The sequence below is a fragment of the Oculina patagonica genome, chromosome 7, assembly GCF_052425735.1.
Source record: "Oculina patagonica isolate OP01 chromosome 7, crgOcupat, whole genome shotgun sequence".
In the NCBI taxonomy this organism is placed as follows: domain Eukaryota; kingdom Metazoa; phylum Cnidaria; class Anthozoa; order Scleractinia; family Oculinidae; genus Oculina; species Oculina patagonica.
In genome coordinates, this window is record NC_135764.1 from 18,372,574 (window position 1) to 18,396,931 (window position 24,358).

Genomic DNA, 24,358 nt, shown 5'->3' on the forward strand with positions numbered 1-24,358 from the left:
AGTGTTAATTGCTGCCCAGTAGATGTGGTGGAAAACAATGTGTGCCAAAACTTTTATGCGCGCTAAAGGAGTTATAATATTATTTCTGTGTTTAGTCATTTCATTTTCAAAGCAATTAAAACTCCGAAAAAATCTTGCAAAAATCTTGCGCTAAATCGCCCGGGGATTAGTGCGGGATCATCTGGGACAAAACCCGGTCTGATGCTCGGAAAATATCGGCCCTCGCTGAGGACCGGAAATAATGTAATCTGATTGGCTGATTAAGTTATTGGCCCTTGGGCTGCCTTAGTCGTGTAATAAATACACATTATTTTTGTACTTTAGTCCTTGGTATAGATATGACCTTGTACACTGTAGACCTCATAATTATAACCATGCATGGTCTGTCAATCGCTTGTCTTTAATAAATATGAATACACATGCATATTAATGTATGCAAGACCTCTTCCAGTCTAGAATTAAGACATAGCATGCAAATCATGTTGATGGTGACACTGACAATTTTGCACACCAATATTTATAACCAAGTAAAATAAATAGGTAAATAAATTACTCCAGGTTTCATTTGGTATCATGATTACTACAACCACTGATTTCTGTACAACAACAGAACTCGAATAAAATTAGAGATTGAAATAGTTAAAAATTACAATTACAAAAAGAGCTTGCTTGAAACTACTTACGTTACTCTTTCCAAGTCGAGATAAATTCAACAGTGTCTGCCATGTCTGGTCTGGAAGCTTTGCATGCAGCTTTAAGTAGAGAAGTACCCAGTCGGGAACTCTCATACTTTAAAAGATCCTGGCGTTGGTTGGTGACGAAAAAAGCTCCGAAAAGCCTTTCTTCCCCTTTGATTCCACGATGTCAACAATTTCAGCGTAAAGAGCTGAAAATTGGCCTGGGTAGAAATTCCCGCCAGAACCATGATCGAGCATGCATTTGTCTTCATCCTCGACATCTTAAGCGACTGAGTTTATCATGTTCGCCACTGACTCGAATAATGACGAACAAATCGGACCATCTTGACCAGCACATAATCCAAAAGAAGAAACCACGCACAGGGTACTTGGCATTCTCTCGAACTTCGCCGCGTACGACGATTTGGCGGGCAAAAGTTCCCGCGCAGAAACACTTCGGATTTCGTCCTGAAATCTTTAAAATATGTCGCTTTTTGCGAAATCCGTCGGCCGCGTTCCACAATTTTCTTTTGTTAGAATATACCAATTCTTTAGCGGGTAGGGATGGACTCGTGACCCTCCAAAGACTGGAGCCTTGAAAAGGCAAGGCTGCCATCTTGGCCCTTCTTTCTTGATCTCCTCGAGAACGGCGCTTCGAATGGCTTACGTATCAAATGCATCATGATTTAACATTGTGAAAATCCCACCTCAGTAGAATATTACCTTGTTCGTAAAATTTTAACCTTAAAAACAGCCCAAGTACGTCCGCCATCGTGCTGTGTACGTTCAACGTACACGAAATGTACACTGACGTGACAGATAACAAAATACTGTAAACAATGGCTCCGAGGAAAGCCTCGCGCTTTAGAAGATCCTGGGAAAGAGCTATTTGGCAGCGTTGCGTGACGACAGTGAAAACGGCTGCGAAGCAGATTTTAGCCTGCGTTGCAGGCGTAAAAAGGGGAAGGGGTACGCAGAGTCGACTGAGAAAGCTTATCGCGCTTTATTTCTAAAGTTTCAAACCAGAACGGGTTTTATAACCTGTAGAATCTCCCGTTTAATTCTTTTAAATGTTGGGATATAAAAAGTTCAAGTAGGCATTTCGAAATAGAAACGGCAAGAAGCCCAAGAACATCGCGTCAAGATTCTTTTAAATGTTGGGATATAAAAAGTTCAAGTAGGCATTTCGAAGTCGAAACGGCAAGAACATCACTTCAAGAATTTTGAACAGCCTCGCGTTTGAGAGGAAGTCCGCGCGTGTGATCTGGTTTTCTGCTTTATTTGATTTTTGACAAGCAGAATTTAGGCCAAAAGCCGCGCTAATTAAGTTTCTCGCCTTTATTAGACACACCCCTTCATCATCTTACGGCTCCTGTGGAGAATTTTTTTCGAGGCCAAAGTTTGTCATGCATCCGTAGGTAAACTAATAAAGTAATAAACTCAAGGTAAATGACTAATAAATTCATTTCTGGGAAGGTAACTCCTTCGAACTCTTTCCAAACGTTTTCAAATTACAATCCTCGCGCGGTAAAATTCAGTCATAATTTCACATAATTATGCAAATAATTTTAAAATCAACCAATCAAAATCACTACCCGGTTTTCGGGTAGTGACGTCACCGGACGGCATTAGGCTCAAATGTGTTCAGACGTCCCTTCTGGCAAGCAGGCGAACACAGAGGGATGTCTGAAATTCAGGCTAGGAAGTGTCACAGAAAGAAAGAAATCACCCGCGTACCCAGTGCTGACCGCGCTTGTGTGACCGAGGACACTTCACTGATGATTTGTAATGGCGGCAATTTCGAAGTAAGCCAGGATTTCTCCAAGTTTCTATTCCGTACAGAAACAAGGTATGTGCGATTGCATCCCACAGAAACATTGTTATGCTATCCTTTTTATCAGAAAGAAGATGTAGAATGGAAGCGAGAGCTATTTTTGTACGAAAATGTAGAGTAATTTTCGAAGCAAGTCGAGCGCAGGTTTACCTGTGACTTGATATTTTTCTTTGTTTTCCCGCTGCTCTATATTGTTTTGACGTTCTTTGTTGTTTTCTTTGTTCTTCGTTTTACTTCCCTGCTGAGTTTCACATGTTTTTACAGCGAGGGTTAGCCGATTTTTTATAGCTTGATATGTTATCTTTACGTTGGGAGTAAAAATCGCTCACTATGGGACTTTTGCCTAAAACGGTCATATAGTACGAAATCCTGGATGGCAAGTTTCAATCTCGTCCCCAGAGGCCGCGATCCTTCTGGTCTGCGCCAGGGATCGGGACCTCTGGGCTCATTCTCGTCCCCAGAGGCCGCGATCCTTCTGGTCAGCACCCGGGATCGAGACCTCTGGCCGCTTCCGGTTCAGATCCGATTACGATTGGCGTTGCTCAAACAATAGAATTGAGACCGGAAGAGAAATTTCAGTCAACATGGCGGAAAGAACTTCGACGTAGCGTATTCGCTGTAAAGCGTCTGTTTGCCGACCTTGTAACGTAAATATTATCCCGAAGACGCATCTGTTGGCTTTATTTGGTTCCAAAGCAACCAACGAAGGAATCATGTGAGATTGAGAAAACATTTCTGCCTCAACAATTGCTTTCGAAGCTGGTTTCCCTCCCGAATGTGCTGAACTCTGTGAACTTGTTACGCGTGAAGCAGAAGTATTTCAGGAGTTTATTATGATTGCTGTCCATTCGAAAGCTCAGCAAGAATCAGTATAAATCTGATCGAAGAAAGGCAAATCGAATCGTTAGAAGACAGCCTGGCCTCAACTTCTTCGCCAAATTCAGGAAGAGAGAAAAAAGAATGGTATATCTTTTATAAGCAGACAGTAGTTAATCGCTTCAAAATTAGATGCAACAAGTATTGTTGATTTATTCACTGCGAGGAAAAGAGCTGATTTTTTTTTCTTCACATTTTATTTATCACTTTTAAATGGCCTATGTACATGATTTGTTAACAGCTGAAATTACTATCAGACAGACTGGTTTGTTTACAGCCAGATGATAACAGAATTAGTGGAGATCTAAGAACTTAAGTATAAAATAATTAAGGCAATGATGATTTAAAATGACAACAAAATAAGTGGAGATCTAAGAGCCAAAGTGCAATATTATTTAACACTGTAACAGAGATTATTAAAAAACATAGTTATTATTGTTTAAAAGAGAAAGGAGCTGATCATAATATGTCTGCCACAGGTATGCCATGTAATGTTATGAAAATAGCCTGTTAAATTATTGTTGTTTTTCTGTTGATACAATTCAAAACTCAAATTGGCTGTTATACCTGTGTGAGACAGTTTGGACAAAATGCAAGTGTGTAAGTTTTGTACCTCCCCTTTACATAATTTGTTGTTTTGCTTTGCTCAGCTATTGCAATGTTAGTGGATTTTATATCCATGCCACCAGCATTGCATAGGACTTGCAAATTTTACTTATTCTGCAGCCACACAGTGATCACATGTATATTTATTAGTTAGTTAATAGCCCAGATGCCCTTGAGTTCACCTCTGGAGTTTGTACATATAATATATGTAGCATTGAAAACAGATTTATTTTGCATATTTTGAATTATTGTGAACATTATTGGCATGTGACCTTCAGCATACTTTAGGGGAGGTTGAGAAAAAAAAATAGTCTTTTATTCAGGCAAAATGGATGAACCGTTCAAGCAGAGACACATGCTGTGGTCTCCAAAAAGTTTTCCTTCCAAAAACTTACCTCCATCCTGGCCACAATTCCTGCAATCTTGTGGTAATGTAAAGGGGACTTTCAGCTCCCATTGCTGCTTTAAGAATTAACATTGACAGAAAGTAAAGTGTGCAAACAAGACAAATAAACATGAATGACATGCAGTTTTGGGTGTCCAAGTTAATGTTTTTAATTCTTCTTCTTTTAGAGCATGTTATACCTTCAGTTTCACTTCATGTCAGTTTTAACTTCATGTCAGTTTTAATAATGTTGATCTTGATTTACCAATAAAACCATTTGTACTATTTGATCACCTGTGCTCTCATGGTATGGTGATTTAATGTGACATTACAAAAGAATCATCTTGAATGTGTGACCAGGGAGTTTCGGCAAATAATTTAAAGCGCACCCCCCCCCCCCCTTCTACAAAAATTTTCCCGTACACAATTGCATGTTACTATATGGCATGCTGATACCTAACAGCTAAACAAGGATAAATGAGATGTCCATTGCATGGGTGCCACGTTTCATCCTCTTCATCTTCTTCTCACATAACATTACCCCAGGGTTTGTCAAACCAGGGTTTGTTTTACTTTTCTTTCATATACTAGTAATTTAATTATTGATTGTGTACTGAAATTATGCAGCCAACTGAACTGAGATAAATCAACATCCTGTATCATTTACACCAGCAGTGAGCATAACCTGTGTTGTGTCTGACATTTGCAGATTGCAGACAAAGAGAATATATCATGTTACCATTTCCATAAACAGGCTAACCAAAGTGCTATTAAGGCTAACCAGAGTAAATAGTAGGCTAACCGTAGTGTGAAGTAGGCGAACCAGGGTGAAAGTCTGCAGTCCGCAAATGTCAGACACCGCAACCTATGCACCTTACACAATAGACCATTTTACAGTTGTCTGCTCAGTGATCTGGCCTCTGAATGGAAGTGAGGCTGGAGGTCACCTTGTTTTGATACAGACCTCACTGCTTTTGACATGTAAATCAAGTTGTTCTGAACAAGTTTGCATTTACATGAAAAAGCAAAGAGGTTTGTAACAATGCAAGGTCACCTCCAGCCTCACTACCATTCAAAGGCCAGGTCACTTGGCATGCAACTGTAAAATGGACTATTATACCAGCTGTAGCCATACAAGTAAGAGCAGGAGTGAATATGCTTCAGCAGTCCCTCTTGAAAATTGCCTCCAAAACTAAATTTAAGAACTAAAAGTTATCAACATTGCTCTGCATGGAGAGTAATTGCAGATCCACTGTTTTACAAGTCCCACACTTCAAGCATATGGTTTACCTGCTTTCATAATTTTCATGAGTTTGTATGGTGGATGCCTGAAGGAGTAACAACAGCTCACACTGTATAAATGAAGCTACTTCTTGTTTATGTAGGACCATTATATTAACAAGCAGAGGCCACAGTTCATTGTAAACATGAACAAGGGTTGTCATTTTTAATTTTTTTGTAAAAAGCTGTGAGGGATTTAAAGTTCAGTTCAGTATAGCTTTGTATAGTGTGAGCCCCAAATTGATCACTTTCTTGGATGATGGGATGTACATATAGCTAGTATACTGGGGAAAATAAATGATCTCTGTGTGTAGACTAAAATTGCCAGCATGCACATTATGTGTAACAAAATAGGAGTTCAAAACATATTTATACCTGGCACATAACATATTATTGGTGGGACTGAATTTAATAATCAAACCTACTGCATTTTTTTTTTTCAAGTTTGGTTGTCGAGTCAATGCCATTTAATAATAACCATGCCCAACAATTTGCATGAAATTGCCACTTTGAATTAAACTTCCTAAATATCTCACAACTTCAAACTTGGAAGTTGGAAGTTATATATGGGCCAGGCTACATATTCCTGAAAGAGGGGCTTCCCAGTTCTCCAAGTAGTCCAAGTAAAATCTAGCTGGGGAAAAATATCCATGGAATATTCACTCTAGCTTCCTATTAAATTTATATAATTCCTTGCAGAAATGTTTTTTTCCTGGAATCACACATTTATCAGCTGAATCCTTGACATAATTATGCTGGAATGGATAAGAAAGACAAAAGACGCATACAATAACATTTTCTGCATTTTATTTAGCCGTTTAACTTTCTGTGGTTCACTCTCAATCGACTGGAGAAAAACCTAGCTAAAGTAAGCTTACAGATTTCATAAACAATAAAATTGCTACATAAAAACTGCATGCTTACCAATTTATTGCGAGATAAACTTCATCCACAACAATCCCTCGTACCTTGTGCTTAAAAGCGTTTTTTTTTTTCTTATGGTAGTCAGTCAACAAAACATCGATTATGCATCATCTGCCATCATCTCTTGTGCAGACGTAAAGTGCTGAAAATTTTGTGATCGCAAATCGGTACATTTAACGGTAAAATAACTGCCACAGTAGACTTTCTCGCGGACGATCTTCCATAAATTCAGTACCGGAGGAAGAAGTTGATAAATCAATGATTTGCCATCGCTAACACATCTTTGCTCTTGACCGCTAACTGTTTCAAAGACCTTCAAAGCTCCATAATTATTTTCTTTTTGGTCCGCCATTTTGAAAACTGTCTGAGCTTGCGCAGAAGGACCGGAAGTCCGCGATTCGCGGACTTGAAATTGGAGCCGGCCAGAGGTCTCGATCCCGGGTGCTGACCAGAAGGATCGCGGCCTCTGGGGACGAGAATGGCTCTGGGCTATTCTAAAAAGCCGCCGAAACAATAAAAACAATTCTGATTGGTCGATCTGTAACGCGCCAAAATTTGAACGTGCGTCGGGATGGTTGTCCTGGCCCCTGGGGAGTTGAAAGTCTGTGCTTTATGCAAATCACAGATTGTGCACGCAATCGTAACATGTGCAGTTTTTGGATGTATTTCTGTTTGGAGACGACATCAACAGTCTCAGAGCAATTCTTTTTCACTTAAATAAGCATGTTAAATGTATAACGATGTTTAACAGTAGAGAATGATCCCAAAACAGCATTAATTACAATTACGTGACACGACCTGAATTTGCATAAAACCGCAGACATGTCTAGTCTCCTGTGAATGAATTAACGGTCGAATGACTTTTTAATTATTCAGCATTCTCGTTCCCAGAGCCTCCGTTTCTTTTGGTCACGTGGTCGGCGAAACGAAGGGCTCTGGTAACACTGACTACCGGATGTCGTAAAATCCACGACATCCGGTAGCGCATGCCCTCTGCATAAATGTTCGTCTGCGCCTGCTCAGTAAAAGAAAGGGGAAGGCTGGGGCTGACTGAGACGAGAAGAAAGCGAATTTTGAACTGAGCTGGTTTTGGCAATTCAAGTCGTTGATATTTTAACTTACACAATTCGATTCGTTTGGAACTCATTGAATTGCATGGCTGATAGATGTGTTGATGATGTTGTGTCGTCTCTACACGCAATATTATCTGACGGCAGATAGAAAAGTTAGAATCCAGAGGAATTGGAGTTATATAGTGTAATATACATGGAGTCGTGGATATCATCAGCTGATATAAACATTCCGACGGTTGATGATACTGTGAAATTTATGTATGGCCATGCGGACGTATTGTAGAAAATTCAGAACCAAAAAAGCCGCTGATCGACGAGGTATCATTCTATTGAGCAGCGGTAAGAAATATCACATTGAATTTCAAAGTCTTCATGTATTCATGAACTCCATTTAGTGTGTATATCTTGTATAAGCTAAGTTGATGGTGCAAATGTTAGCAATATTTTTAATGCAATAAAAAGTACAACCGAGTTACACCTTGCAAGAGATGTACTTGTCATTCGTTCATAAACGAAGGTCTGCTTCGTGAATACGTTATTCCAACAAACTCCCAGTGTTATTCGGTCTTTTTCCGGTAACATTTTCAAACTTTCCGCTGCATCTTCAATTGTTTCGATGACCGGAAGTATAACCAAAATTGCGTAGAAGCGTTTCGTTTTTTTACCTAATTACGCATGCAGTTTTTATCAGCCAATCAAAAAAATCATATTTTTTACCGTTACCAGGGCCACTACGTCATGTCATTTTAAAAAAATACGCGTGGCCCTGGGGAAGAGGATGATTATTCAGTGGAACGTGGAGCGTGCGCAAAAGAGTCTTGCAATCTCTGGCGCACGCGCACAATCAAACCGGAACCAGGATTTCCTGGTTCCGGTTTGGATTCGTCCAGAGCCGTTGAGTTTCCCGACCGCTGGTCAAGGGGAACACAGGCTCTGGGGACGAGATTGGGCAAGTTTTGGAGGTTGTCCCATTAAGCATTCTTTAATGAGGCCTTGCCAGGGGGGGGGGGGGGGGTCCCCGAGTCACTTGTCTGAATTTCAAAATGCACAGTGTCGGCTGTTTCATCGGTCGTTCTAGGCCTTTTTGTCACTTGTCAATATCAGGATATGACAACACCGTTTAAAGCTTCGTTTTGCTCACTCAATACAAGAGGTTTAAACCAAACAATGGCTTCACAACTATAAATTTGATGTAATCTTCCTTCAAGAAACTTACTCTACGGAAAACATAGAAGCAATGTGGAAATCAGAATGGGGAGGGAATTTTTTCTTCAGTCACGGGACAAATCACTCAAAAGGAGTTGCAATCCTCTTTAATCCGAAATTAGATGTTCGCATTAAAAACATTATAGCTGATAAAAACGGAAGGTATATACTACTAGAAGCCTCGCTGTATGATTCTACGTTTCTACTTTGCAATATTTACAGCCCAAACGACAATAACAGTCAAAAAATATTCTTCTCAAAGCTCAATGACACCCTTCGAGAATACGCTGATATGCAAATTATTCTTGGGGGCGACTTCAATTGCGCCCTAGCACCTTTAGACAAAACTGGTGGAACTTCTATTGAAAGGAAAAAAGCAGTAATTAGCGAGATCAATAATTTATGCAAAACATACAACCTACAAGATGTATGGAGGAGTCAACACCCCAATCAGTCACAATACACGTGGCGTAACAACTCTCTAAAAGTACAATGCAGGCTGGATTACTGGCTGGTTTCAAAAGACTTGTCAAACTCTGTGAAAGACTCTACAATTGTTCATTACACATTGTCTGATCATTCTGCAATTATCCTTAATCTGCAATCAAAAGAATATACTCAGCGAGGCCCAGGTTTTTGGAAAATAAACAACTCTCTGCTGCACGATGAAAAATTCATACAGGAACTTTCTAACAAGATACCAGATTTCAAAACAAAGCACAATTATCTAGAGGATAAAGGTCTCTACTGGGACATGATAAAAATGGAAGTGAGAGGCTTTTGTGTCCAGTATACAAAACGGAAAAATAGAGAACGCAGAAATGCTGAAAAAAACCTTCAAACTCAAATTGACCATTTGATGACCTTGCTGAAGACGGAGCGTTCAAAGGAAAACATTTTAAAATTTTATCGTCTTAGAGCTGAACTTAACGCTATTGCGGAATATCGAACTAAAGGCGCAATAATAAGAAGTAGAACACGCTGGCATGAACAAGGCGAAAAAAACACTAAATATTTCTTGAATTTAGAAAAAAGGCACCATTTTAAGACGCACATTTCCAAATTGAAAACAAACGATGATAAAGAAATTACTACTCCGAACGATATCCTAGAACAAGGAAAGATGTTCTATAAAAATCTATATACTGCAGCACCGTGCAACAATTCGAAGTACAATCTTTTCTTTGAGAATCCTAATCTTGCTAAGCTAGATGAAACTGGAAAAAATGAACTAGAGCACCCACTCAGTAACGAGGAATGCCTTCACATTTTAGAGCAGTGCGCCAAGGGTAAATGGCCTGGTAGCGATGGACTTTCAGTAGAGTTCTATTTACGCTTTTGGTCGATGCTGGGTGAAGAGTTGGTACAAAGTCTAAACTACGGATTCGAACATCAACATTTGAATATAACGCAAAAACAAGGAATTATCAAAGTAATACCAAAAAAACGTAAGGACAAACTATATCTTGAAAACTGGAGACCGCTGACACTACTTAATGTCGATTACAAAATTGCAACTAAAGCCATAGCTCATAGGATTTCAAACGTTCTTCCCAAAATAATTAACGATGATCAAACCGGATACGTTAAAGAGCGTTATATTGGTCAAAACATTAGGCTCATTATGGATATTATGAAAGTAACTTAATTAGAAAACATCCCTGGGCTGGCTATATTCATTGACTTTAAGAAAGCCTTCGACACGGTCGACTGGAATTTTCTTCACAAGACCCTACAAGCTTTTAACTTCGGTCCATGCATTCAAAAGTGGATAAAAACCTTTTACACGGATTGCTCCAGTTGCTTCATAAACAACGGATATGCGTCTGAGTTTTTCATGCCTGAGAGGGGCGTTCGTCAAGGCTGTCCACTCTCGGGTATTTTATTTGTCCTATGTGCTGAAATCCTAGCCAATGCAATAAGAACTGACAAAACTATTCAAGGAATTAATATACACAACAAAGAATTTAAGCTTTCTCAATATGCCGATGACACAACTGCCTTTGTCTCTGACCTAAAATCTGCAAATAACTTGTTCCAATTATTGTCAAACTTCCAGGAATGTTCAGGCCTAGAGATTAATAAAAGCAAAACTGAAGGTATGTGGTTGGGCGCGAACAGAAACAATACAACAGAGCCCCTTGGAATAGCTTGGCCTTCCAACTCAATACTCGCATTAGGTATTCATTTTTCACATGATGATGAAGTTGCATATAAGAAAAACTTCGAACAAAAACTGAACTCAATGAAAAGCCTTCTCAACTTATGGTATCCTAGAAACCTCACTTTATATGGCCGTATAACGATTCTAAAATCTCTCGCAATCTCTAAACTTGTATATAATACATCAGTGCTCACCTTTCCTTCGAAATTTGTCAACATGGTAAATCAAGCAATTACCCAATTTGTGTGGAACAAGAAAGTTAAAATAAAACAAAAGACTATGATCGGCCCGAGAGAAAAAGGTGGACTAGATATGCCTGATTTTGAAATAATCAACGATGCACTTAAAGTTTCCTGGATAAAAAGACTCAACGACAGTAATGAAACTTCAAGTTGGAGCCACATACCATTGAGCTACCTAAGGGATGTTGGAGGCTTGTTTCTACTTCAATGTAATTTTGACTTAAAAGCACTTAAAATTGAAATACCACTTGCTTTTTACTCGGAAGCTCTCTACGCTTGGGAAAAAATAAATTATTTTTCTCCTAACACCAAAGAACAAGTTTTGAATGAAATTATTTGGAACAATCGCTTCATTAAAGTTGGTGGTGTTTCTGTTTATTACAAAAAATGGCATGAAGCCGGAGTCATTAAAATCAAAGACATTTTCCAAAACAATGCTTTTCTATCTTTTCCTGAGTTCTGCTCTAGATTTAAAATCAAAGCTAACTTTCTTACGTATCATGGATTATGCCACTCAATCCCTAGAGAATGGGTTAATATCCTAAAAGGAAATATCCAGGCGCCTTTGGATGGCAAAGATAACAATAGAATACCTTTGAATAAGCTCTCTTGCAAATCGGCTACACGATTCTTTGTCAAAAAAAAGTTTGTAACACCTACTGCCGAAAAAGGATGGTAAAAGCAAATTTGAATGAAAAAACAATACAACTCATATATAGCCTTCCTTTCAAAGTTACTAAGGACACCAGACTTGCCATCTTTCAATTTAAAATTATACATCACATTCTGCCAACAAACTCAACACTTTTTAGAGACGCACTTAAAGAAACCGATAAATGTCACCTATGCTCTGAAAGACAAACACTAGCTCATCTTTTCGCTTCCTGTTCAAAAGTTAAGAGCTTTTGGTCTCATTTTACTAATTGGTGGAATTTCAAAAACTCCGAGCCAATAACTCTTGATGAAAACATGATCATTTACGGTGTTGCCAATGACTTCTCTCGTCGACTTGGTTTAAACCTCTGCTTGATTATCGCAAAACATTACATTTACACTGCCTCCAAAAAAGAAGAAGAGTACTACTGGGAAGCTTTCATGGCCGTTCTTGAAAGTAAAATTCAGATAGAGATGCATAAATCTAAGAAACAGATACAGTTGTAATCCGTAACAATAACTATAGAAATAAGTATATATAGAAATAAACATATATAGAAATAGTAGATATAATAACAACAACAAAAGTAGGCACCCAGGTTTCCTGTTCTCTGTAATATATTCTTTTTTATTTAGTTTCTGCATGCCCTTTGTGTAACGTAAATTATTCTCTGTAAGTAAGCTATGTATTGTAGTGTATTGTAATTGTAAGTAAGCTATGTATTGTAATGTATTGTAACTCAGTGTTAATCAATAAACTGCTTTATCTAAAAAAAAAAAAAAAAAAAAAAAAAAAAACTTGTCGGAATTTGGCGAGAAAGGTTATTGTTTGTCACAGTTTCATTTCATGCTACTTTTTGGGCTATGTCGCTTGTCGGAATTAACCCTGGCAGGGCCTATTTAATAGCTTTTACCATTACGTTGGAGTTTGTACCACATGACTGGGCTCATTGCTTAGAAACACAATGTAATGATGGAAAACAACACCAGTTATTGTTTCGTCATCTTTTTAACTTCAATTCAAAATCCTGTGCAAATTCTCTTTCTTTAAAATTTTTTAAAATGCCATTGATGTATGTTTGGGTTTCCTTTGAACATACCAAACTACCTGCCTTGTCCCCCAGGCATCCTCCTATCCTCCCTGGTCGAGCATGGTTCGCGTGGTGATGTGGGACTGCCGTGCCGGCTCACTTGGGGTTGTGGGCCTGATGCGGACAGGAACCTAAGATTCGGAAACCTAAGATTGCGGCCCGCGGCCTAACCATCAACCCCAACGCCCCCTGTTTTCCTGCCTTACTCATCCAGCCGATCGGTGCCTGGGGATGAGGCAGCAAGACTATTGTGGGGCTGGCTATGGTGGTGTCAGTGTGTGAACTTGATTTATAGGTAAGTGTGTGTGTGTGAAGAGGGATTAAAACACAGGCCACAGGCTGCAGATCACAGATCACAGGTCACAGGTCACAGGTCAAAATTGGTAAGGGGGATGTTCATCAATTAAAAGAACAGACAACCTGCAAAGCTTGTGCACGAGAAAGAAAATTGTGCAAAATGAAACAAGGCAAAGAAATATCTTGCAAACAGCTACTTCCCCCACAGGCTTCCCAAGCTCAAAATTCGTCTTTTTGATGTGTTTTTGAGCCTTTCGGGCGGCCGACTCTACATACGTGGTATATGCGACAGCTTGTGTATATAGAGAAATGTATGGGAAAATCACGGGTTCTCTAAAATCGGGTAAATAAATATATATTTTGAAATAAAGTTTACCTACCTCAAATGTGTTGCTTACTTGTGTCTTGTGCCGAATTTGGAGTCATTCCGACGCCATTTAGCGAAGTTATTCGAAGTCGTTGTCTCTCCTAGAAACAACGACTTCGAATAACTTCGCTAAATGGCGTCGGAATGACTCCAAATTCGGCACAAGACACAAGTAAGCGACACATTTGAGGTAGGTAAACTTTATTTCAAAATATATATTTATTTACCCGATTTTAGAGAACCCGTGATTTTCCTATACATTTTTCTATATACACAAGCTGTCGCATACACCACGTATGTAGAGTCGGCCGCCCGAAAGGCTCAAAAACACATCAAAAAGACGAATTTTGAGCTTGGGAAGCCTGTGCTTCCCCCTCAAAAATAAAATAGTCTGTCCCTAAATATTTGACCACCAAGACCAAGGTTTTTCCACTTCATTTTTTTGTCTTCATTAAAATTTGTTTCTTATTCTATCCCTACTGGTACATGCAATAAGCAGAAAGAATGCACCCTATCCTGGAAGGGTTGTGGTCATGTGATCAGTTCTTGAGTATTTGGTTAAGAACATGGACTTCACCATCGAGAAAGATCCTGATTCAATTGTCTTCCCTTTCTAACCAGTCAAAACTATCAATACATGTAACATTAAACTTTTTCCTTTCTAAGCCATTTCAGTAACTGAAACTACCCAAAGTGATTGATGAAACTGGAACAGCCAGGGACTTCTCTTCACTCTTGTTTGTTTGATAATCTTTTGCATGTGCATGTGAAACAAGATATTAGATTAGTTCTTAGATTTTCATTGTTAAAAATATGTTCAAAAAGTCCACCATAGTACAAATGTATCATGCTGAAAGCATGTTAATTAGCCTGTCATGTGAGCTGGGATATTAGTACTCTTGGGGACAGGGATTTGAAGTTGTGACCTATGACCTGCATCCTGCAACCTGTGACCTGTGACCTATATTTTAGCCCTGCTGTTATGTTAGTCTGGGAGCAATGGTATTCCCGTGGGAATTTCGTGAAGATTTTTGCCGACTAGTTTAGAAGTGTTAAGGGGGACCTAAGGAACACGATAAATGTTGTCGGCAATCTTGTAACCCGTGCAAAGGCCTTCAGAGGGGAATTGAAACACATCGCCTATTTGGCTTAGCATGAAAACGAGGCTGAATGATGAACTTCAAAAAAAAATGTGATATTTATTGGTATTTTAGAATAACTATTAGCAGTTTCGATAGTCTGAGATGTCCAAAAGATTATCTTAACTGATATGGATAGTCTCGATCACGTGACCATGAAATCGAAGCTGCATTTTCTTGTGGTTCATTGAACCTGGAACAGACCTGGAACCACAGTGCCTCCCGTCCCCTCGCCAAACATTTTCCAATTTATGTCAGTAGGAATCAATGAATATCCCGGCGTTGAGCAATTTAACGAAATTAAAAGGCTTTGCATGGTCTAGTGACGCTAGTAAAAACCGTCTTTTCAGTATATGTAATATGTCTACAGACCCTCCCATTCCCCCTCTCAGATTGTAGCAAGTTTTGTGAGTGAACTTTCTACGCATCGCTACAGTCGTCCATTCCTCCTCCCTCTTTTTCCATCCGTAACCATCTAGCTGTGACAACCTAGGACTGCATACTCCGTCGTTGTGATGATCTGGTAAAGGGCACAGAGAATTGCTTCTTAAAGTGCACTCTGCGAACAAATGTAGGTGGTAGCCTGTTCTTTTTGCACATCTACCACATGAGGTCTTTATCATCATGAATCGAGATGTTTGTTCTGAGCTAAAACGTCTGGCAAACATTCTGCTCTATTAGAGCCACTGTCTTCTATTCTGCATACAGCGTCGTTCCAAGACATCCCCAAGCATTAATTACGTCCTTGTCTGTGTCTCTGAAGGCTTTTCAGCACGCAGGACTATCAGGAAAAAACCTCCAGTTATATTAGCCTGCGAATACAGCCCCCTCTCATTCTCTCCCGATACTACGTAGTAGCGGGAGCGAATGAGAGGCTGCTGTATTCGCAGGTTACACATAGCACTGCAATTTTAGCACTGCCAAGAGCGCTAGCAATGGACCCAAGCTCAATTACACGGTGGTTCTGGCCAGCGCCAGTGACTATGAACAGTCTTTGTTACTGTCTGACCTATCAAGGTACTGCAGTTCTGCCACAGCGCGTCAACACCAGGGACTCGTAGTTGCAGTTTAGGCTCTGCTTCCACATTTATTATGTCATCTACGTTATTCTGAGTAGCCGTGTTCATTCTCTGCTGCGATTCACCTCCATGCTTGTAAAGAATTCTCATTAACGAGCTCTTTGCGGAACAATGGAGCATCATACCATCGGGTGCAAACATAGATTTCGGTACCACAGAAAACTTAGATATCGCTGCCTTGATATCAACCTCAGGTCTGGCTCTTGCATACTATCATTAGTCTTGAAATTCGACCACTTTATCATTGCAAGATACCGGTACTTTGATACCTTTCCGCTTTCTTTCCAAGGAAGAAGTTTGCGTTTATTTTTCTATGACCAGCAGTTCACTATGTTCGAGTGAATTCTGTCTTTAGCAAAGATCTTACAAAGTGCCCTATCTCTCTCACTTTTATGGCAAAGATCAGTCTTCATTGCTTCAGGCATGATCATGACCATCTTGGTTACTACAATTGTAAAGTTCTTTACTCTTTTCTTTAAACGGGTTAGCAAAGTTCCGCATTGTGGTCAACAACCAATCAATAACTCTGTCTTCGCGTTGTGAAATAAAAGCTGCATCAGTGAAGACATCCCAGCCATTTGCTTTGCCTTAGGAAAAACTTTGCTCTAGCATTTAGGTTTAGAGTGATCCCAATAAGTCCTCCTGCAGCCTTCATGCAACGGTTGATTTGAGCGAGAGTAGAATCCCATCCTATCGCGGGTTTTGTTCACTTCCCTGTTGCCATGAAAAAATTTCTATAGACCTCACGGCTTCTTTAAGTAATAACAACGGTTTTTTTTCTACCATTAATTTTCAACCGGTTTTCACTACGTAGACATAAAAGCAGTCTAGTTTTGAAACGCCTAAGAAACAAAAGTTCAATAAATGATTAATTTTCCTCTTTGTTCACATGCAGAGCCGAAACACTCGCACTTCATTCTATTAGGACATTTTGCAAAATAATGGGCATCTTTGACCTCTTATAGTTCACATCCAATAGGTTTCTGTTGCTGCAGTTATTGTTAATTTTGAACTTAACATGTCGTGGTTTTAACAGTTTTAAAACAATAAACGATTATATCATAGTAATTAATATCTAAAAATCTTAATTTTATATTGAAAGTTATCAGTTGTTTCAAAGCTTAGCCAGTCAGAGGAGCTTTTTTTTAAAAAAAAAAAAAAAACTAGCCCGGCCCCTCAGACCGGGCTTTTTGGACCTTCTTGGACCGCCCTCGGTCCAAGAAGGACCGAGGGCGACTACGAGTCCCCCCATGTAGCTTCTAGAATAACTTTCAGCAATCACAATGAAGCTAGTAGGATGGATAGTATGTCAGAATATCTATCTTTTGGTATACGTCACGTGGGATGACTACGTGACATCACGTGCAATTACATCACGATGTCAAAACAGCCGCCATATTGGATCCGCCATCTTGGATTTCAAAATTTTTCCAAAACGCAAGTAAGCCACCCAAAATTACTGCAAAGTACTTAAAATCAATAGAACTGTGCTTACCAACCGTAAAAAGGTGAAAATATTTGAATTAAAGTTAATTTTCATTAATAGAAATACGAAAATTACAAATTTGGGATAACATGCCTGTCAAAATGCCGTTGCCATGGTGATGTCAAGTTCCTGACACAACAATCTATCCTACCAAATTATTTTCGGATAAATTTTAGATAAACTCGCACAGTTTGGCAGCGTTTGGTGGAACCCTGAAAAAGTTATAAGTGTTCAAAGTCAGCGCGGGCGTGAAAAGCCCCCTCCCCGGGTCTCAATAGGGCTAAGACCTGTGACCAGTATAATCAGCGCAATCTATAGTATTTTTATCTCATAATTTTAAGGACTAGGAAAACTTCGTCCTAAAATACAAAAAACGGCAATATTTCAACCAATTTAGAGCTTGCGCGAAGCAATTTAGAACTTCAGCCTCGTTTACATGCTGAGCCACATGGGGCACATTTCAACGCCCCATAGAAACCGTCTGCACGGGTTACAAAAGTGCCGACAACATTTATCGGGTCCCTTAGGCCCTACACAACACTTTTACACTGGTCGGCAAAAATCTTCACGAAATTCCCACGGAACTTTTTTCAGCGACATTTGCTCCTGGACTATGTGTGTGTGTGTGTGGGGGGGGGGGGGGGGGGGAGAAAGTGGAGCACTGTAGATGATAGGAAGGCCTGGGTCTGGTCAAAATTGTAATTTCTGTTAATACCTGTAAAATGATGAACATAAGATAATAAATAAATACTGTCAGGGTAAGAATGGAAGTTAATAAGATCTCTGCAAGTGATCATCATAGCTTCGTGGTGAGACATTTTCACTGGGGTTGATGATGGTTAAAAAGCATATCATAAACTAGTAATAGTTTTCACTATAAATCTGCCCCCGCCTTTTTATAATTTGTTTTACATCATTCTAAGTTTAGTGGAGTCTTTTTGTCGCTTTTAATTATTGATGCCGATGGACTACACAATTAGACTTCTTTTTTTACTGTGCAATGTACGTCACGACCGACATTGTTTGCTGCAAAATTTCTTGTTGTGTGACACTCCGTTGCGTCCTAAAAATATATCACCTAGCGCGCGGAACTAACTCCTAGCGGAAATAACACATAACACATTATTCGTGGTGACAACACGCAAGCTTTATATTCCCGGGCTTATAACATTCAAAATAACTTACAATAATTTCCAGGCCAAAAAGCCCAAAAATTCCACGAGTAACAAAATATGGCACATTCAAAGATTCGAGAAAACAATTTTTAACCTTATTCAACCCACTCTTTGGATCAAATAATCTGACAGTTTGTTAGCGAAACGAATTACCTTGTATTACATGACAAAGTTCATGATTTTGTTTATTACTCGTTGAAAGATGTATCAGTATACGATACAGCAAACCTCCGAAAGCACTCGAACCAGCTCTTCGAACACACGTAGCCAAGAACACGAAACTAATTGCTCGAAATCTTTCGACGTATTACTATGATATTACTATAAACAACTGCTTCAAATATCACTTAACACAACCAAAGCAGAGAAACTGCTCGAACATATCTGTGAACACGCGTAAGCCAAAACCGGAAAACGAAATGCTGCTAGAATATGGCGAAGCTCGAAGGTGACGAAACGAGACCTCATGGTTGCAAGTACCCGACACCACCGTGCGCGCTTGCTAAAATATTACCCGTTACGACCGTGCGCGCCTAGTTTCGTCAAATCGAGAACGCTTCGCCCATTACAAACACATTTCTTACTTTTTCAAGAGATATTCTTTGTCCTTGTATGTATACACCCGGGGACTCCTAGGGTGCCTCCTCGGGTTTTGGCCTCTGGGCCAAAACCCTGCGGGGGCAATAACATTATCAAAGCATAATAATTTTGCTTAAACTTTTTGAAGGAATATCCTGCAAAGCTATGGTAAAAGATAGAACGGTCCATATAAAAACTAAAGTGCAGTCATCTGGTGTTAATGACTGTGGGAGGAGCTTAGTCCCTTTGTAACTTTATGCCATGGAATTCAATGCGATCTAATCTTTATTTATTCACAGTAATACAAATTTAGCAAAGGCTGCTTTTCAAGCTAGCCATGACCTTAAAAAAATGCCATAAATACAAAACAATATAAAAAACCTATTGGTATGACTTACAGTCAACTCTCGCCGCGGACACCCCGCATGCGGACACCCGCAACGGACAAATCCAGATCCCCGGCGAGAGAGGTGACTGGATGACCCGCACGGACCCGCAAACGGACACAACGACGCCCGAGCGGCCGCTATAACGAGAGTTGACTGTATACATGTATCTGCATAATTGATCAATTAAAGTTAAAATATTTAGCTGCTTAAAGCAGTTTTAAAGGACTGCAAGGAAGGATAGAGCTGTTTATTTCATTGGGTAATGTGGTGCACGGCATTTGTGTTTAGTAAAGGTCATCATAATCTGCTTCCAATTCCTCGTGTTCTTCTGTCTTATCTTCCTGTAAAGTATAATGGGACCGTGTGCCAATCCCCTTGGACCATTCAAAGCAGTTGAAAAATTCCATGTTGTTTAAAACAATAAATAAACTTAAATCTACAAGGGTAACTATGCCAAATATGAGGAAGGAATTTGTTGTACCAGCATAAGTGATTAACAGTCCTCCAACCACCCCTCCTCCTCCATTTCCTAAACCCCAATGCACTCCTCCTAGAATGCCCTGCATGGTTGCTGGAGCTCCAGGAATGAGTCCTACGAAGACCACAGCCGCTGACCATACTGCTGCCGTTGATAAGCCATGAAGGACTTCAAAAGGTAGGACTACCCAGCTGTTACTTATAAAGGCATAACCAAAAAACCTGATAATATAACATGAAAGTCCAATGTATAGAACTTGATGATGGCCCAGCCATTTGATAAACATACCAGAACAACAGTAAACTACTACTTCTGAAATACAGTGTATAGCTGTTATGGTGCTAAACAAGAACTGTGTACCACCTAAATCTTGCAAATGCCAAAACAGGAACGTTTCTATAAAGCCTAATGCACTTCCACAGAACAAAATAGTGAAGATAAAGTACATGTATCGGCAGTCAAATAGCACTGCAAGTCCTTGCCAAATGTTTGTTTCGTGCGATGCTTTCTCGTCAAATTCAAATAATGTGCCAATTAAGAGAGCCACTCCCATGAGGCAGGCAAATGCATAAAAGCAAGGCAAGTAGTCCACGCTTAAAGGATTGTTGCAATTGCTGATCTCTTCTATTGTACTTAAGCTTGATCCAACGATGAAAGCGGCCAGTCCCCAGCCAAATGCTCCCCACAAACGTTGCTTGCCGTAATCTTCTGGTCTGTTGCCTAAGGATAATGAAGAGGAACATGCTACTCTGTAAAAGACACACCTAACAAGTCAGCAATGGTTGCAGCAATACTTTGCATGTGGCCACCAAATTTTAATGCAGTGCGTTATCTTAATACCAAGGCAAAGAAATAAAAAAGAATAAAGCGTACACACATCATGTACACATCGTGTTCCTATTTTGTTGTCACCGTTACTGTACATAACGTGTCTGTAACTGGCATATTTAAATTAGCCATTTAATGATTTCCCTCTGTCGTCAAAAAATCAACTTGAACTGGAAGTTAACAAGACTTTAGGTAGGCCTAGGGTTGCTAAAATGGACTTGAACTTCAGCTAAACAGTCAAGAATAACAGATAGAGGGAAAAGGCAAATTTTTGGCAAACAGCGCTTTTAAACCACTGTTGCTATGGAAACAATGAATTCCACTTGCAAACGTCTTATCCCTTCTATTTGTTCACAAGGGAAATTAAGCGAAAGTTAATGGAGTAAAACATTCAAACTGCTTGGTAAATAGGTGTAAGAACTTTACACAACACCCTTTTATGCACGTGCTTGTAACGATGAATCATTTTTTGAGAGATGAGTCATAAATCAGGGAACAACAAATATGGGTAACCTTTAAGTTGAAGTGTTAGCAATGCAGTTCAAGAAATGCCTTTACTGTGCTTATGCGTACTTGGCTGTTCAAAGTGAATAGCTTACCGAGGTTTTGCAGTGTAGCAGTGTCAGCTAATGTGATGGCTGGTGCAGCAATTAATGTCCCAATAGCAGTGATAACAAAAAGAAGAGTAAACAAATGGGAATCGTGTGGAGTCCGCCAGTCATTTGACTTCTGTGTCAAGTCATAGTTAGCTACTGTGTCCAGCGGCCATGGATACTCTCCCGCCATGTTGAGGGAATCAAACACTCTTTCAATGTGCTCTCTGTTTAATTTCCTGTAAAACTCGTCAATGTTAATGTCGCTTGAATTATGAAGAAGTTTTAAAAGATCCGATTTGGAAATTACAGCATTGTTGTTTTTATTCATTCGGCGTTGTTTATTATATACTAAATTGGGTACATTACTGAAGTATGTTCTTGCTTTGATCAAGAGTTTTATGTCCCTTTTCGTCAAGCGATCGTTTAGTGAAGTTTGAAGAGTGATGACATCCCTCATTTGCCTGGGGAGTCTTTTTTTAGTCACTGTTGATGAGTTTATGCGACGTATTATTGATTTGTTTAAGGTTCGATGCTTACTGTCGTTTTTTCTCTTGAAATGTTTGTTTGTCGTATTGTGAAATATATTTTTATGATCGTCGATTGGAAACACTTTGTTTAGTTGATTTTGAATTTTTTGCCTGGGAAGCTTAATTGTCTTTCGCTTCGATGCATTTTCCTCTTTCACTCTACCAACAATTTCGAACCAGTTATTACCGGACTGATTCCCTGCTGCGTTAACTTGCTCTGGTGCCGCTGTCTGCTTATGACGAGCGGTGGAATTCTTCGAGGTGATAGTTTTGTTCTCGAGTTCCTCAAGAATTTCTTGAACAATTCCTATGGTTGCATTGTCCTTGCAGACGCCTAAATGAAATACAGGGGATACAAGAGACAGGGAATAGTTGGACACCAACCACGCGACCAGAGACATGATGAAAATAACCTTACTTTTCTTGTATGTATCTGCTATTGCTCCCCACATGGGCGTTCCGAAAAGCTGTATCAGAGGTCTGATACCAATTAATATTCCAGTTTCGTGCGCAGAAAGCCATAGCTGTTTATAAAATACCGCAAGATAAGGAAATAACGAGCCTACAGCTGAGAAGAAAAAGAAGTAAAAGCTCTTGTTGATAACGAGGCGTCGGTTGAGACTCGGGCAACACCTTGAATGTGGTTTGCGGTCTTCGTCTTTTTCTGATAAACCAGATGTTGCTTCTTCCTGAACACTTTCTTGATTGTTAGACTGGTGCTTCTCTGACACATCGCGGTTTTTGGCGGCATCTTCAGTGTTTCGAAGTATGAGAGCCAAGCCATACAACTCATCCTCGCTTTCGTCCTCAATGGTCGTTTTTTGCCTTTCAACAGTTCTAGCTTCTGGAACAGTTTCTTCAACGCTTTTATTTTCCCCGTGATGAGATTCCTGCCCTGAGTTCGGTTTCCTGATCATGTTACGGTCGATCAAAGACACGGCCAAACAACCTGTTTATGCTTCTTGTTTTGCAGGTACCGGCAGTGAGCGACTCAGAGCAAGCTTGGAATGACTTGGGCAAATAATTAATGTGTATTTAGCGATTGTTCTCAAATTTTAGTGTGAAACGCTTAATTTAAAAAAATACAAACAAAAGAACTTATTCAGACAATTGTTTTGTTTCTCACTTAAAGCGTTTCTATTAATTTTCATTTTCATTTTCACGGTCTTGAGAGTTTTCATTGAGTTAAAAAGAAAAAAAAGAACCAGAAATTAAAAAACAAAAAACAAAACGAGATTGCGCGAAGATTGTTTATTTGTGTTCTCCATAGCATACAGTCGAGGGTTAACAAAGTAGATAATCAAGTATCAAGGTATATGCAATGACAACAATCATTTTACAAGGCACGTGATTGAGCCCGACATTCCTTGGAAATTGTGTCTTACCAAATGATCACACGTTGCTAAGCAACAACTTAACGAGCTCTTCGCGGCAACGAATGTGGTGCATCAGTCAAGACGATCTTGTTGCCTTTCTTTAATGACTTTGAATGGTTTTTGTTCGATGGAATCTCTCCTTTAAACGACAAGTAATAAGGGAAAAGAATAAAAATAATAGAATGAGAGCTTGGATATCTTGTGCAGAAGAAATTTTGCTTCTCAGCAATATAAACTCTTTAAATTTAATAGCGAGTTAGATATTCAACGCAGTTCGCTCAAACGTTACATAAAGTTGCAATAGTTTTGAGCAGTGTTTCTCATGTCTGGAAATAGTTGTCTACATCCTCATTAGCGCTCACATTATTGAATAAACGGCAAGCCTTTCCTCAGTCACTCTCATCCCTTATGTTTTCTAGTAGTCCTGTGTTGGCGTGACATTTAAAACCTTTTTTAAATTAATTTGGCAGAAATTCAATGTTCTGAAATGTTATATCTGCATGTCAAAGTGATATGTATTTTTATTATTTTATTTGCTCATTTAACACAAATTTCGCGAGGCCACAGGAAATGGCCAACTACCACGAGCTGTGTTTCGTTCGCTTTAATTAGAAACTTACCGATAACCAACTGCGGTTGCCTAATGGTTAGTGCGCTGGACTCCGGATCCTGGCCGCGTCATTGTGTTGTATTCTCGGGCTTAGCTCTCACGGTGCCCCTCTCCATGCAGGTGTATAAATGGGTACCGGCGAATTTACTGCTGGGGGGTAACCCTGCAATGGACTAGCATCCCATCCAGGGGGGAGTAGAAATGCTCAAAGTCGCTTAATGCTACGGAAATTGGGATGGGACAATGGGCCCAACGCAGACTTTACCTTACAAATAACCAAATAGATCAGCTTTTTTTAATTTAAAAATGCTATTATTTTGTTATAGTCATGTTGTTTTGATTTATGTTAGATTTATTTTGTCTTGATAATTTAAATCCTATTTGTTATGACTGTATCGGAATGAAAACAACATAATCCA

The 24,358-nt window shown here is 39.5% G+C and overlaps 1 protein-coding gene and 1 long non-coding RNA gene across 2 annotated transcripts in view; one reads left to right on the forward strand and one right to left on the reverse strand.

Moving 5' to 3' along the window:
- Positions 1-2,351: 2,351 nt before the first annotated feature.
- The window catches only part of LOC144659742 (uncharacterized), a 91,032-nt gene continuing 69,025 nt past the window's right edge, over positions 2,352-24,358 (forward strand). The window contains exons 1-3 of the long non-coding RNA XR_013571953.1: positions 2,352-2,526; positions 13,047-13,308; positions 20,079-20,179. This is a non-coding gene — a long non-coding RNA (uncharacterized LOC144659742). The remainder of the gene's footprint in view (positions 2,527-13,046; positions 13,309-20,078; positions 20,180-24,358) is intronic.
- LOC144659727 (major facilitator superfamily domain-containing protein 6-like) lies at positions 19,687-22,881 on the reverse strand. Its single transcript, XM_078520222.1, has 2 exons — positions 21,430-22,881; positions 19,687-20,722 (listed from the first exon to the last, which is right to left on the reverse strand). The coding sequence occupies exons 1-2, from the start codon at positions 22,868-22,870 to the stop codon at positions 19,809-19,811; spliced, it is 2,355 nt and encodes a 784-aa protein (XP_078376348.1). The 5' UTR covers positions 22,871-22,881; the 3' UTR covers positions 19,687-19,808.

Coding starts and splice junctions, on each gene's coding strand:
- LOC144659727 (XM_078520222.1), bottom strand. CDS start 22,870: ATGATCAGGAAACCGAACTCAGGGCAGGAATCTCATCACGGGGAAAAT. Junction 20,723..21,429: donor TGCTACACTGCAAAACCTCG/GTAAGCTATTCA, acceptor CATTATCCTTAG/GCAACAGACCAGAAGATTAC.